Here is a 12,335-nt window from a genome sequence, read left to right on the forward strand (position 1 = left end):
TCTCCCCAGTTGGAAAATCCATCCAGGGCTTTGTTTAACCGCTCCCCTTCCCTCTTGTATTTTACCAACCGATTTCTCTGTGCATTAACTTCTACTCTCTGGTCCCAAATCTCTATTATTTCCTCACTACACCAATTTAAATGTGCAACTAATCGCTTATGGTCACTTGTTCCACCATCGGCCATTGAGAAATGTATACAAGTATCGAAGCACTCTGTTGATAAAAGCATATAATCCAATGTCGATTCTGATGAACCCCTCTCCCACGTTGTAACCGATGGAACATCACCTTCTATGGAGCCATTTAGGAATTTTAAGTCCCAATCCTCAAAGAAGTTCGACCACTTTCTCCCGTTATTTGTTACTTCTTTCTATTTCCCTATATGGCATTTGGAATTGATACATTGCGAATTTAAGTCTCCTGCAACCAATATATTTGCCCCAGGGTACGTTATATTAATATCACTAAGGGTTACCGCAATTGATTCTAGAAACTCTAAGAGTTTTTCCCTCACAGGGTTCCAATACAGGTTCACAATTATTATCTCCTTAGCTGGAGAGCTTTTGAGGAGAGTGACCACTCTCACCACCAGAATTCCTTCCTGTTTGCAGGATAACATTGATATTTCTTTGAATAAAATCTTTCTACAGGCGATCAGCAAACCTCCCGTTGGTCTACCCTTGGCTTTACAGTTAGCTGGTTGTGCTATCAGTTTAAAGCCTTCGAGTTCCGGGGTGTTTACTAACCATGTTTCCTGTAACAGGATCAAATCGTTCCCCCCAAATAACAACGCACTCATTTTATTATTTTTAAATGAACTGGATCCCCGAGAGTTCCAACTAGTGATCCTCAATTTGTCACTATTAAAGAGACCTCTGCGATACACCCAGCTTCTGGCAGACTTGCATAATTATCTCTGGTAACATTGACCAAGATGGTGTTTGTAACCCTTCATTGATGATATTTTCATTTTTTCCCCGATGGGTTTCATGCACTGAGGAGATATTTCCCTGGTTTAACTCGTATTCCTCAGTTTCGATCGTTTCTATTGCGTGAGTTGGCAATTGCTCATATACTTCCAAACCCACCTCTCTTAATCTTTCTTGTAAGTTTAGAAAAGCTTTTACCCCCAGTTTAGAAACAAATCCAACTTCAACTAAGCTGATACACTCTGGTTTAGGGAAACAAACATATTCAATGTCTTTTGTTGAGAATAAATATAATCCTGGAAGTTTTTTAACCAGTGATAGAATCGAACTCCTATTCAGTGGTATACCAGACTTTCGATTTTCCTCATTAGTAAACTAAAGTCTCGGGATTGCATATGGATTCGGATCATCTTGGGGATTTGTTATTCTTTCAGTTACCATTTCGGAGGATGAGTTTCCCACCAGGACGTTCATAGTCTCTTCTCTTCCAACTTCTTTGGATTGATCTTGGTAGTCCGTATTCGATATAGATGTTTGAATACGTATTGTGTCCTCTGCATGACCCATCCTAGAACTTTGGGTGACCACCAAATCTCCAGTCTTTGTTTTTGTTTGATTGAATATTGGAGCAATTCTTAAACCAATCTGGGTCTGCATTGGTACTTTAAAAGCATTTTTCTGTTTTTGAAGAAATATAGGAGCTATTTTTAACAACTTCCCTGTAATCTCTGATCTAATCGAGTCGTGTTGTTGTTGATTTCTGTCCAGGTCTGCAATCTTTCCGTCTGTTTGAGTACTCATAGATTTCTTTACCATATGTACATCCCCCTCTGCTTCGGGAATTCTATCAGTCTCAAGTCTTTTCCTTTGTTGTTTTTTGGATTTATTTACCCTGGCAATTCTTTCTTGTTGTGGAGAATCATTACCCTTGCTCCTACCATCTTTGTCTGAGATATTTTGATTCTCATTGATTTTCACAGGATCTAAAATCCCCTTGACGAAGCTATTTACCTTTGATTTTTTTGATCTAATATTCTTCACATTTTTTTGTTTTCTTTACTTGTCGACCTCGTGATTTTGAATCTGTATTATTTTGCTTTTGCTTCTTCCGCCTTTCTCTTCTCCGTCTCTTATAGGTTTGTTGCGAACTCTTCTTACACATATAGCTGTTTTCTGCCTCTTCTTCGTGATTCTCAATAACTTCCCGTCGGTCTTCCGCCAGCTGTTCCACCATTGACTCAGCAATCTGTGCCAATCGGCAGAATTCTTCCATTACTGATTCGGATAAGGGAGTGTCATCCGCAAAAGTATTCAATTCAGGAACTAAGTCTTTTGTTTTAATTGCTAGATCTTGGTTTGATGAAGAAGTCGATACATTTCTTTCATTCATTTGCAATAACAAATCCTTGATCTCCTTATTCTCCCTCGTTAGAGAAGTCATTTGGTGCTTAATTTCCATTAGGACTCCACTATACTTTGTGAAGCCATCTTCCATCTTTATCATCATGGGCAGAACTGAACAATTTATTACATTATTTTGGCCTACCACTGACAATTCAAGTTGTTCAATATCCTTTGTCATTTCCATTAAAATCCCTGTGTGGGTCTGCACATCTCTTTTTAGAAGGTCAAAAACCTTCACCAAGGAATTTAGAACAAAATGTAAAGCCGAGAGAGAGGAATCACCATCATTAGGGTCATGATTCTTGTTTCCCTGTGTCATACTTGGTATTTGCACCGGTTGATCTAGTAAAATTCCATCAGGCACAACCGTGTCCCCTCTCGATACTGCTGTTGAGTTTAATCTTTCCTCATGTGGTTGTAGATTCTGAGCCAAACTCAACAGATGATTTGGGGTCCTTGAGTAGTTCAGACCCACTGTTCTCCGTTTATAAGTTGATATTTTGATTTAAAAGTTTTAAGGAATGTGGCATAGGTCCATTTAAATTTTCTTGTGCAGATTTCTGGAAATAATAATCAATAGTCCCTTTTATATTAGTTGATGTCAAAGTAAAGTCTTTCGATTGTCTAAATGGGGTGTTTCTTGTTGAGTCCCTTAAAATTTCTCCCTCTGTTAATTTATCCACTTGAAGTTCTTGATGAATTTGTGCCTCTATTATGTTGTTATTTCTTGTCGAGGCAATCGGAGTTTGAGAACTTACGGGGTTCATATCCTCATGCCGGGACTTTTCAATGTAGGAACCATCCCACTCTGGAGCTCTTAGATCATCAACGTGTTGTCCACTCCTTAAATTGTAGCGGGCCATTTCTTACCCCTTCGTTGTCTATGAGAATTAGGCAAAAGAAAAATGAGGGATCAAAGGAGTAAAATCTCCCACAGTCGTTACTACCCTTTTGTACTGCACTGAACCACAACTCTAGTAGTTTCAAAGTGGCAAATCCTTTTCAAGGAGTGTTGGGTGCCATCACCCAGGGGTTACAAGACCCTATCTGCATGGAAGAATAGCATTAGCAAAGGTGAGGTAAGAGCAAGGGAAAAGTTTGTTTTAGTATGGATGCATGTTTCTTCATTACATATAGACTAACTTCTAGAGAGAGAGAGAGAGGACACAGAAGAATATGTGATGAGCTAATATACACACTGTGATTCCATGGCAGTTTTGGCGTATTGTAACATAGAGATCAAGTAGAGTTGGGTGCATTAAGGGCTGAGAGGGGGCTTGGGCAATCTTGGTAGATATTTCACCTTACAATACCCGCTGAGACTATTCATGGTATCGGAGGTAAGTTCCTGAATAATACCTAGGGGCTGACAAAGTAAATCAGAAGCGTAGAATGTGTGATAGGTGAATGTCGATGGTAACAAAAGCCAAGGGAGCTGGATTGACAGAATTAATATAGTAAAAAATGTTATGTCTGGCTCTAGATGGAAGGTATACAATGTTTTTGTTTGTTATAGGCCATAATGCCTTAATGAAAACACCCCACAGCACTGTGGCGCATGTATAGAATCTTTAAGGCTGTGAACCAACAATGTGAAAGGAGGTTAGCTCAGTGGCAACGTCAAAGTTTTGGAAGCAAGACCACGCTGAGCAACACTGATTTGAATCCTGGATCCGTGCTTACAAATCGACCTATTAAGCGTGTTAGAAATACCTGCACTTGCACGATCCAAATATACAAGGCCTAGTAGGATCGCTCCTCCCTCCCCCACCTCTTGCCTTGTTGCGCCTTCAGACACACACGTGTATAGGCACTTTACAAGTGAACATTAAAATAAATACAAATAAATGTAAGCACCAGCGTGCCTGACGGACAGCCCCAAATTGAACGTTGTGAAGTAGGGATAATTGGGTGACCCTGAAGACACTTCCAGGTTAGGATGGCTTTCAGTAGGCAGGCTCCCTGCTGGGGGTGCAGCCCTCTAGCTGCTTCCTGAGCAGTCATTGGGCCATGTCATGAAACTTTAAGGTTTTCTGGGTGTTTGTGGAGACCCCTCTTAGGCAGTTACTGGTCTTCTCTAGGGAAAATCTGCATATAGACCAGCCCTATACTGCCTAGTTAGGTTTGCAGGTGGTAGTAGGGAGACACCAGGATAGCTTTGGGAACAGTAGCTCAGTTTAATAGACGAGTTGCTCTTTCTACAGCATGGAACAGTCTTCAGACCTAAAGCTGTGGGACAATATTCAGTTCCAAAATGGAGATCATGGGCATACAACGCAAATTAATTTCCTCCTGCAATTGACCCAGGGGTGTGAAAATGAATGTCTGGGGATCTTATACACTCAGACAGCCTTTAAAAGCAACAGGCAGTTTTCAATAAAACCTGTCACAACACAAACAAATCTACTCCAATGCTGACTCCAGACCTGCGGCCCTTTGGCAGCAGCAGAATAAATGGGGACTTGGGTAGTAAACAAAAGCTACACAATCCTTCAAAACCCCTTTCAAATCCCAGGCATGACTGTGTTAAAGCGTGTGGAAACACACATGATGTTAGACCAACACCCTCAGTAAACATTGTAAGGCAAGGACAAGTGTATTTTCTGTTTTTCCATTCAACGTATGTCCAAATGTCTTCTTCCTTCAAGGTGCTTCCAGAGAGAGCTAGGAGAAGCATGCCTTCTTCTGTTTATTTGGTGAAGGGAGAAAGCAGACAGAGGTTAAAATACTCTCCACCCTCTGCCTCTGGACCCGGAAATACACATGTAACCCTGCACACAGTTGGTGTGGGTTATTATTGTATTTACATCAAAACACAAAATTACAATGATATGGGTTTGACAGGTAAGCTACACTCTGCTTTTAAGAAGAACGAAAAGAAAATAATTATATATCTGCGTTATGCCTTAAATGGCGTGTTTTTGCTGTTTATTGGTGAATCCTAGGCCATTCTAGGTATGTGTTCCATGTATATGTATCATCCGGAAAAAGTGTGGGAGGATTTCAACTGTCAGAGTCAGTGCTCGCCTGAAAATGAAATGATGTGCTTCCATTTCGCTGAAATTGTCGGGTTCGTTATGCCCCGTGTGCCTAATAGCGGGCACTGGTATCTCCCACCTGCAGGTGGAGCAGGTATGTGTGTGAGGTGGATTTACCTCATATTTGGTTGGGTATCCCCTACAGAGCCATAGGTGGGAGGTCCCATGGGGACGATATATATGCGCGGCGTGGGTAACGAAGGCACGCATAAGAGAGAGTACGACCAGGGGTGGACTGGGAACTAAAAGAGGCCCTGGAAATAATTACTGGGGACCAAAAGAGGCCCTGGAAATAAAGTTCAAAGTGGCCCCATATGACACATTTTCAGCAAGCCCAATGCTTTTCCTATGAGAAAATTTGGAAATACCACAGAAAAGAGGCCCAGGGTGCAGAGGCCCACCGGGAAATCTCCAGAGTTCCCTATAGGCCAGTCCACCCCTGAGTACGACTCGTTTGGGTCGACTCTCCTGGTCGAGGAGAGCTCGTACAGGCCTGGGCGTCCCGTGTTTGTATATCCGCCATGAAACCCGGGTCTGCCCTAAGGGTGGTCACGGAGGACGTGTGTCACACGCCCTCGCGGAAATCTTCTGACAGGGCACATATGTTCTGGCTGGTGGTGCATCGGCAAAGTACGAAAGGGGCAAACCTGGTGGGAGGAGGGACTGCTTGTGAGAGCACCCACGTATCATTTGTGAGTTGTGTTTTTTGTTATGAGCAGGTTACCATTATATCTAAAGTTTGGCGGGTTAATCACCGACCCACCCCGGTCAATATAGTAGGTAAACAAGGCCTCAGCGGACGCTTCGTTTGGCTTGGCTAGTGAAGGCAGCAATACAAATCTGTGTGGGTTTTCATCTCTCTCTCTCTTGGTACTGCCGAGTTGGTTTTAAACCTGTGCATAGTGTGGCCGCCTGTTAATATTTGAGAGGAAATGTTTTGACAAAGGAAATAAGGGGCTAGTTGTCCCCTCATTATAATCTGTGGTGTCAATGCCTAGGAGGGGCTGAGTGTCAATGGGTGGTTTCATTTTGTTTGCTTGGGAACACTCTTGAGGTGATACCGCCTGGTGTGTCGCAGCAGCTTCGTTCATCCTAGGAAGCCGTTCACTAAGAGGAAAACGCGGGTTCATTCTCCCACCATTTTGTGTAGTGAGCCATGGGAGCATGTGTCAGTTGGTTTTAACTTGGTCCTTGGGTTCAAGGCCTCGTTTCTGTCTGCAGGTATTTATGTATGGTGTGTTGGTGCCTGGTAGTGATTTTTGTTTGTCTATGTGTGTGTGTGTGTGGCAGTCTGCAGCTGCCACTAGGACATTGGACACTTCCCGCTTTCACCTCAGAACAACATCTTCCCAGGGTAAAGAGGGATGATGATAGCAGTTTATGAGTGGGATCGAGTGTCCGTGCCCATAACTGAGGAGTTTCATTTTACCCTGTACCTGAATGTTGAAAATGATGAAATGTATGCAATGTTGGTGGTTTAAATTAATTCAGGCCCAGATTTACTCAGGGTTTAACTGAGCAGCCAAGATATGAACTCGCTAATTTATAAATATATTGATTTTCCTCAAGGCATCTGTTAACAGGGCCCTGCCGAATATGTAAATAAGCACTATGTTTGATGCATTGTAGTATCTGCCATTCATCCAGTGTTCATGAATGAATGCCATTTATTTATGTACTTATTAACTTATCTCTAGTTGATACAACTGCCAGTAATCCAGTTTTCATGAATTGATGCTATTTATTTATTTATTAACCCATGTCTGTAGGTTTCTTATGACACAGTATTCAAGAAATTATGCTATTTATCTATTAATTCAGGTCTAGGATATACATGCCACCTATCCATTATCTATGAATTGATGCTATTTATTTATTTATTAACTCATGTCAGGGATATAAAGGCTACCCATTTCATGGTCAAAGAAGGATCTTCATTTGTGATATGCCTAATATATAAACGTCAGCTGTCAGTGTTTACAACCTCAGTAGTAGTGTTATTATTTCATGCCATGGGGCCCTGGTTAATACTTATGCTCACAAAGGGTGTCCCCTAGCTCTTGTATTCGCACGTGGGTGCGGTAAGGGGGTGTGCCCATAGTTTCTTTTCCTGATCCTCACAGGTTGCTACGCAGAGTAGGGAGGAACCCCCGTTAGGATTTCCCCATTCATGCAAGGACATGCACACCCAGCCTTACACTCATATATACCCACACACCAAAGGCAACATCTGCTGCCAAACCTGCAGCAGAGGTTAGGCGTTTCGTGTCAAGGTGTACTGTCCAGTCCTTAAGGAGAACAATTGAGAGGTCAATCTGCACTTCTAAAGAGAGGCTGCCAATTTGTTGCATTGCCCAAGGCTGGTCAATTCAGCATGCTGACGGGAGGGGAAAGAAGACATTCATTAAAACGGAGAATGGAGGCACATACTAAGGTGACCCAAGAACAGCGTGAAGAAGTGAACAGATGTGAGTCTATGTCAAAGGAGTTTTGTATGTTGCATTTGGCTAAGAGTTTATTTTTATTTATGTGTTTTTTATTATGTGGTGGGCTGGAAGTACTGTTTCTTTGTCTGTTACTGAATAAGTGATTGCTAGCATGTGAACCGAATTCGATATGATACTTTGACGAATGTATGTCAGTTTCATGGCCTGCGATGTTTGGACTGGGGTGCTCAAGCTACCTGGTACGTTCTATCCGTTAACATTTTCTCAAAATTGGTCCAGCTGGTATTCATCCTTTGTTCAAGCCTGCACCAGTTTCCAGTAAGTTCTGCATATGCGTCAACATTGGGGGACAATTAACTGAGAAATTTAGAGAAGTGATCCCCCGGTGGCCTACTTGAACATTTAGAAGTGCATTAGTCAGAAGAATGCGTTGTATCAAAGTGTATTTCATGGAAAAGGCAACGCCAATAATGTAACGTATCCGAACATGCACCAATCCACAATGATATCTGTGTGCATAACACAAATGGCGAACACCAATCCAAACAATTCAGAAAAAATGTTTTTTTTCGAAAGTGTTCTTACGCAAAATCCCATGAAGAAAGCATATTCTAAAGCAGAGCGTTCTAAACTTTGAAATCCTGGTTAAAAGTTACTGACTGCACATGTGCCATGGGGTGAGGACAATCTTGCCATGCACAGTCAGTCTGGTTTCTTTCAAGATTTCGAAAGTAACAGAGTAAAATGAATAATCATTGTCTCAAGGAAATTTCAATGTTCTTATGAAAAGTGCAATGTAATCTAAAACTCTAGTGCTGATATGTGCATGTCTGCTTTTATTTTATTTATTGGTAATTTGTTAGGTGCTTATACATGCAGAAAAACTGTTTCAAAGCGCCCCACACTGTATGTGGGACTTAAAGTTTGATATGCTGTTGAATGTTATTACTGATTCTTTGCTGTCTCAGCTTTTTTTAAATCTCTTAATGGATGTACACAGGTTTCTATGGAAGGCAGGGAGGGCTGTTATAAGTTGTAGAGTTGGAGGTAAAAAGGGTAATTTCCCATTGTCATGTCTTGGGGTTCCATTGTAATGGCTAAACACGAAAAGGGGTGAACAGGTTCTCAACAAATTAGCCGTACACACAGAGCTTCCTCTCAAATATTGTGTTATATAGAATAGTGAAATTCTGTTTAGTATTTATTGAGAAATGTGAGAAACGTGATGTACTTATTGTATTTTTGAAGCAGCTGGACCAGAATTGTAACCACAAGGTGGCAGCTGAGCCACATGAAACTAAATGAATGCATACCATAAGAACGTCCTTATATTTCACTAAAAAACATTACAAAGGTAAACAAACTCCCAATACCTGAAATGTATCAGTTAAGGTATCGAAATAAGCACATCTCCCCTTGGCCACATCACATAGGTCCAAAAGAAGTGGGGGCTAACTGCTGAGTGGGTCACTGCTGAAAGTGGGTGTGGAAGTGAACTAACTTGGTGTAGGTGAGTTAACTGGTGTCCTTTGATATTTGAGGTAATTGTGTTTAGTGAATAGTCTCCATATTTCTCCTTGAGAATATAACATTTTTGCTGTAAACTCAACATTAGTCTGTGCTGTACCAAATTATCTAGCAACATGTCCATTTAACATGCATCTGTATTTTCACAGACATTTTTATTTTTTTTAGAAATCAAATGTTTAATTTTGCCAATTGCTGTCTTTCAGTTTTTGGTATAAATGAGTAGACCCTTCCAGAGATCAGTGTGGCACCCCTAACTATGAAAGCACATTGACTAGCCCACTCCCCATAACAACTTCCGAGTCCAGAAAATTGAGAAGATGAGCAGTAGGGTTACGCTCAGGATCGTCGCCATGACGTACGCAAAGAGCCGGAACTGAGGGTCATGGAAGCAGTTGCTGTCCGAGTGCTCACTGGGGATGCTCGGGATATGTGTCTCCACCTGGTCATCGTAGCTTCCTAGCCTGCTCCCGTGCTCCCCGCCCCCCAGTGTAAGGGTGTAGATTGTGGGCTGCCGCAGATAGAACCTGGACTTCCGCTGGTCCTTAAAACAGAGCTGCCGACCTTCCAAGATGACCTGGTTGGGCTCCAATTTAAGGTGGGCAAGGACCGCCTCGTTATGAGGTAGGTCGGTGATGGGCTGGTCCGGCTGGAGCACTGTGAGGTGGCGGCAAAGAGGACAATGCAATCGGTGCCTGGGCTGCGACACGATGCTTAATCGGGCAAGGCATTCCAAGCAGAAGGAGTGGTGGCAGTCGAGTAGTTTTGGCGAGCGAAACGTGTTGTTGTATGGGTTCCAGCAGACGGGGCAATCTGCCTCTAGATCCCTCAGTGCTCCTTCTTCTGTCATGGTGTAGGATTACATGATTCTGTAGCCACTGGTTCAAATTGAAAGTCCGCCACTATCAGTACTGGAAGCCCCATACCTCGGCGGGCTGATAAAGGTGTCCTCACTTGCCATACTGAACCACAATGTGCACCTGAAAGAACAGAAAAGGGAATGTTTAGCAGCACTCATAATATCCCCTAGCATAGTAAATAATGTGCGCGGACACTGAGCATTGATTAAGACACACATTCATCAACTCGGCACAATTTGGTCCTGCCATGAATAAGCAGTTCTTTTTTGGGGCACCTTTAATGTGTTGCCGGCCCCACATTGGTGCTCATTTGAGCAAAAAACCAATCGACATGCGAACACATGCTTGTCAGTGGTCCTCTTGGTGCTTTTTGGATTGTTTTTGGGAGGGCCAATTTTAGGCATGAGAGTCCAGATTGTCACGGATTTCCTTACTTGTTTACAGCCCTCCACAGAAACAGCTGTTAATGCTGCCCAACAGGTACATGCATGGCAGATGCTTTAAACTGAAATCCCTATCGATTGCACCTGGCTTTTGCAGGTGCAAAAAGAGACAGAATCCATAGTGACATTCAGGGCCTGAATCTGAAGTGCATGCAAACATAGAAAAGTGTTCCTCCGATGAGGATCAACACTTCTCTTAAAAGCGCCATGTTCTGGTTAAGTAGGAATAGGGCGGCCTGGCATCAGATCCTCGACTTTTGCATGTGACTGATTTATGGCCTAACAACCACCAGTAATGCAGAGTAGGCACTGCAAGCAGATTCACCTTGCAAAAGCACTGGTTTTGCAAATGAAAAAGGAGCTGAAACAAAAGTTACAAAATGTTTTCAGGATACAATATAAAGATTAGGATAGCCAAGTGGTAGCAGGGGAGATGGAGGGTCAGGATTATGTGTGGGAAAACAGGTACTTTCTGAAAGTGATGATGGAGGGTGCAGTGTGGATGTGTAGAGGTAGGGTGTTCCATACCCTTGGTGCCCAGTGGGTAAATGCTTAATTTTGTTAACATGTTAGTTTGCAGAGCGGAATGTGTAGGAGATGCTGGCTTGCTTGTCTGGTGTTTGTGTGGGTGATGGGTTTGAGTTTGTATTGAAAGTAAGATGGGGTTTTGTGGTGGATGTCTTTGAAAATAATGTAGAATACTTTGGTGGCAATTCTTTGTGGTACTGGGAGCAGTGGAGCTGAGCGAGACCTGCGGTGATGTGTGAATGTTTGGGTAGGTGGAGAATGAGTCTGGCTGCAGCGTTTTGAATGGCTTGCAGGGGGGCCTGGGTGCTGCTGCGAAGTCCAGTGAGGGTAACATTGCCGTAGTCCAGCTTGGAAAGGACTAGTGCTTAGACTGCAGCGCGGAAGTCGTCAGGAGGAAGCATGTGTCTGATCTTTGATAGTAGGTGTAGTTGTAGGTTGCTTGTTTTGGTGACAGCAGCTATGTGGTGTGTGAAGGGAAGGCGAGGGTTGATGGTGAAGTCAAGGGATTCGACTGCTGTGGAGAGGGGTATCTGTGGCTTGTCTGTGGCAAGGTCTTTGATCCAAGGGGAGAATTTGGTTTTGTGTCGGGTAAAATTTCAATTAAAATATGAATGAGAACACTAGAGATTTTATCATGTAAAGAGACCAAGATAATGTCACCTGCAAGATGCTCATAAAATGCAATTGCATAAATCATCTACCTCGTCTTGCAGCAGCATATTTACAGCTTCATTAAATTCAGACATACCTATAATAAGTCATTGAGAACATGGATGTGTTTTTTATTTGATCTGGTCTCAGAAATGTGCTGCCCACTTTGCTCTCCGGATGCTAATGTATGCGAGGGAGGTGGCCAGCACATCCGTTGCCGCGCTGCTCAGGCCACCTGAAATGCACAGGTCACCTGAGCAGCGCGGCAATGGATGTGCTGGCCACCTCCCTCGCATACATTAGTATCCGAAGTGCACCCCTGACACTAAAGGACACGAATGTATTCCCAGCACACACTTGGGTGCTAGCAGTGCATTTCACTTCATTGTGAAGTGTGACAAAACAAAAAAACATTTCGATCCCTGTTTGGGGGCTGGACATACAAGTGTGACTGCAGTGGTTCAAACCGCTCCTGTAAAACCTAAAAAGAAATATGTGACCGGGTCA

The 12,335-nt window shown here is 42.8% G+C and overlaps 1 protein-coding gene across 1 annotated transcript in view; it reads right to left on the reverse strand.

Moving 5' to 3' along the window:
* Positions 1-4,796: 4,796 nt before the first annotated feature.
* RNF183 (ring finger protein 183) overlaps positions 4,797-12,335 on the reverse strand; it is a 256,991-nt gene continuing 249,452 nt past the window's right edge. Inside the window, exon 2 of the mRNA XM_069609819.1 lies at positions 4,797-10,326. Coding sequence (XP_069465920.1) covers positions 9,621-10,196 — 576 coding nt within the window. The 5' untranslated portion in view covers positions 10,197-10,326 and the 3' untranslated portion in view covers positions 4,797-9,620. The remainder of the gene's footprint in view (positions 10,327-12,335) is intronic.

This window comes from Ambystoma mexicanum, chromosome 8 (assembly GCF_040938575.1).
Source record: "Ambystoma mexicanum isolate Mex_15411 chromosome 8, UKY_AmexF1_1, whole genome shotgun sequence".
In the NCBI taxonomy this organism is placed as follows: domain Eukaryota; kingdom Metazoa; phylum Chordata; class Amphibia; order Caudata; family Ambystomatidae; genus Ambystoma; species Ambystoma mexicanum.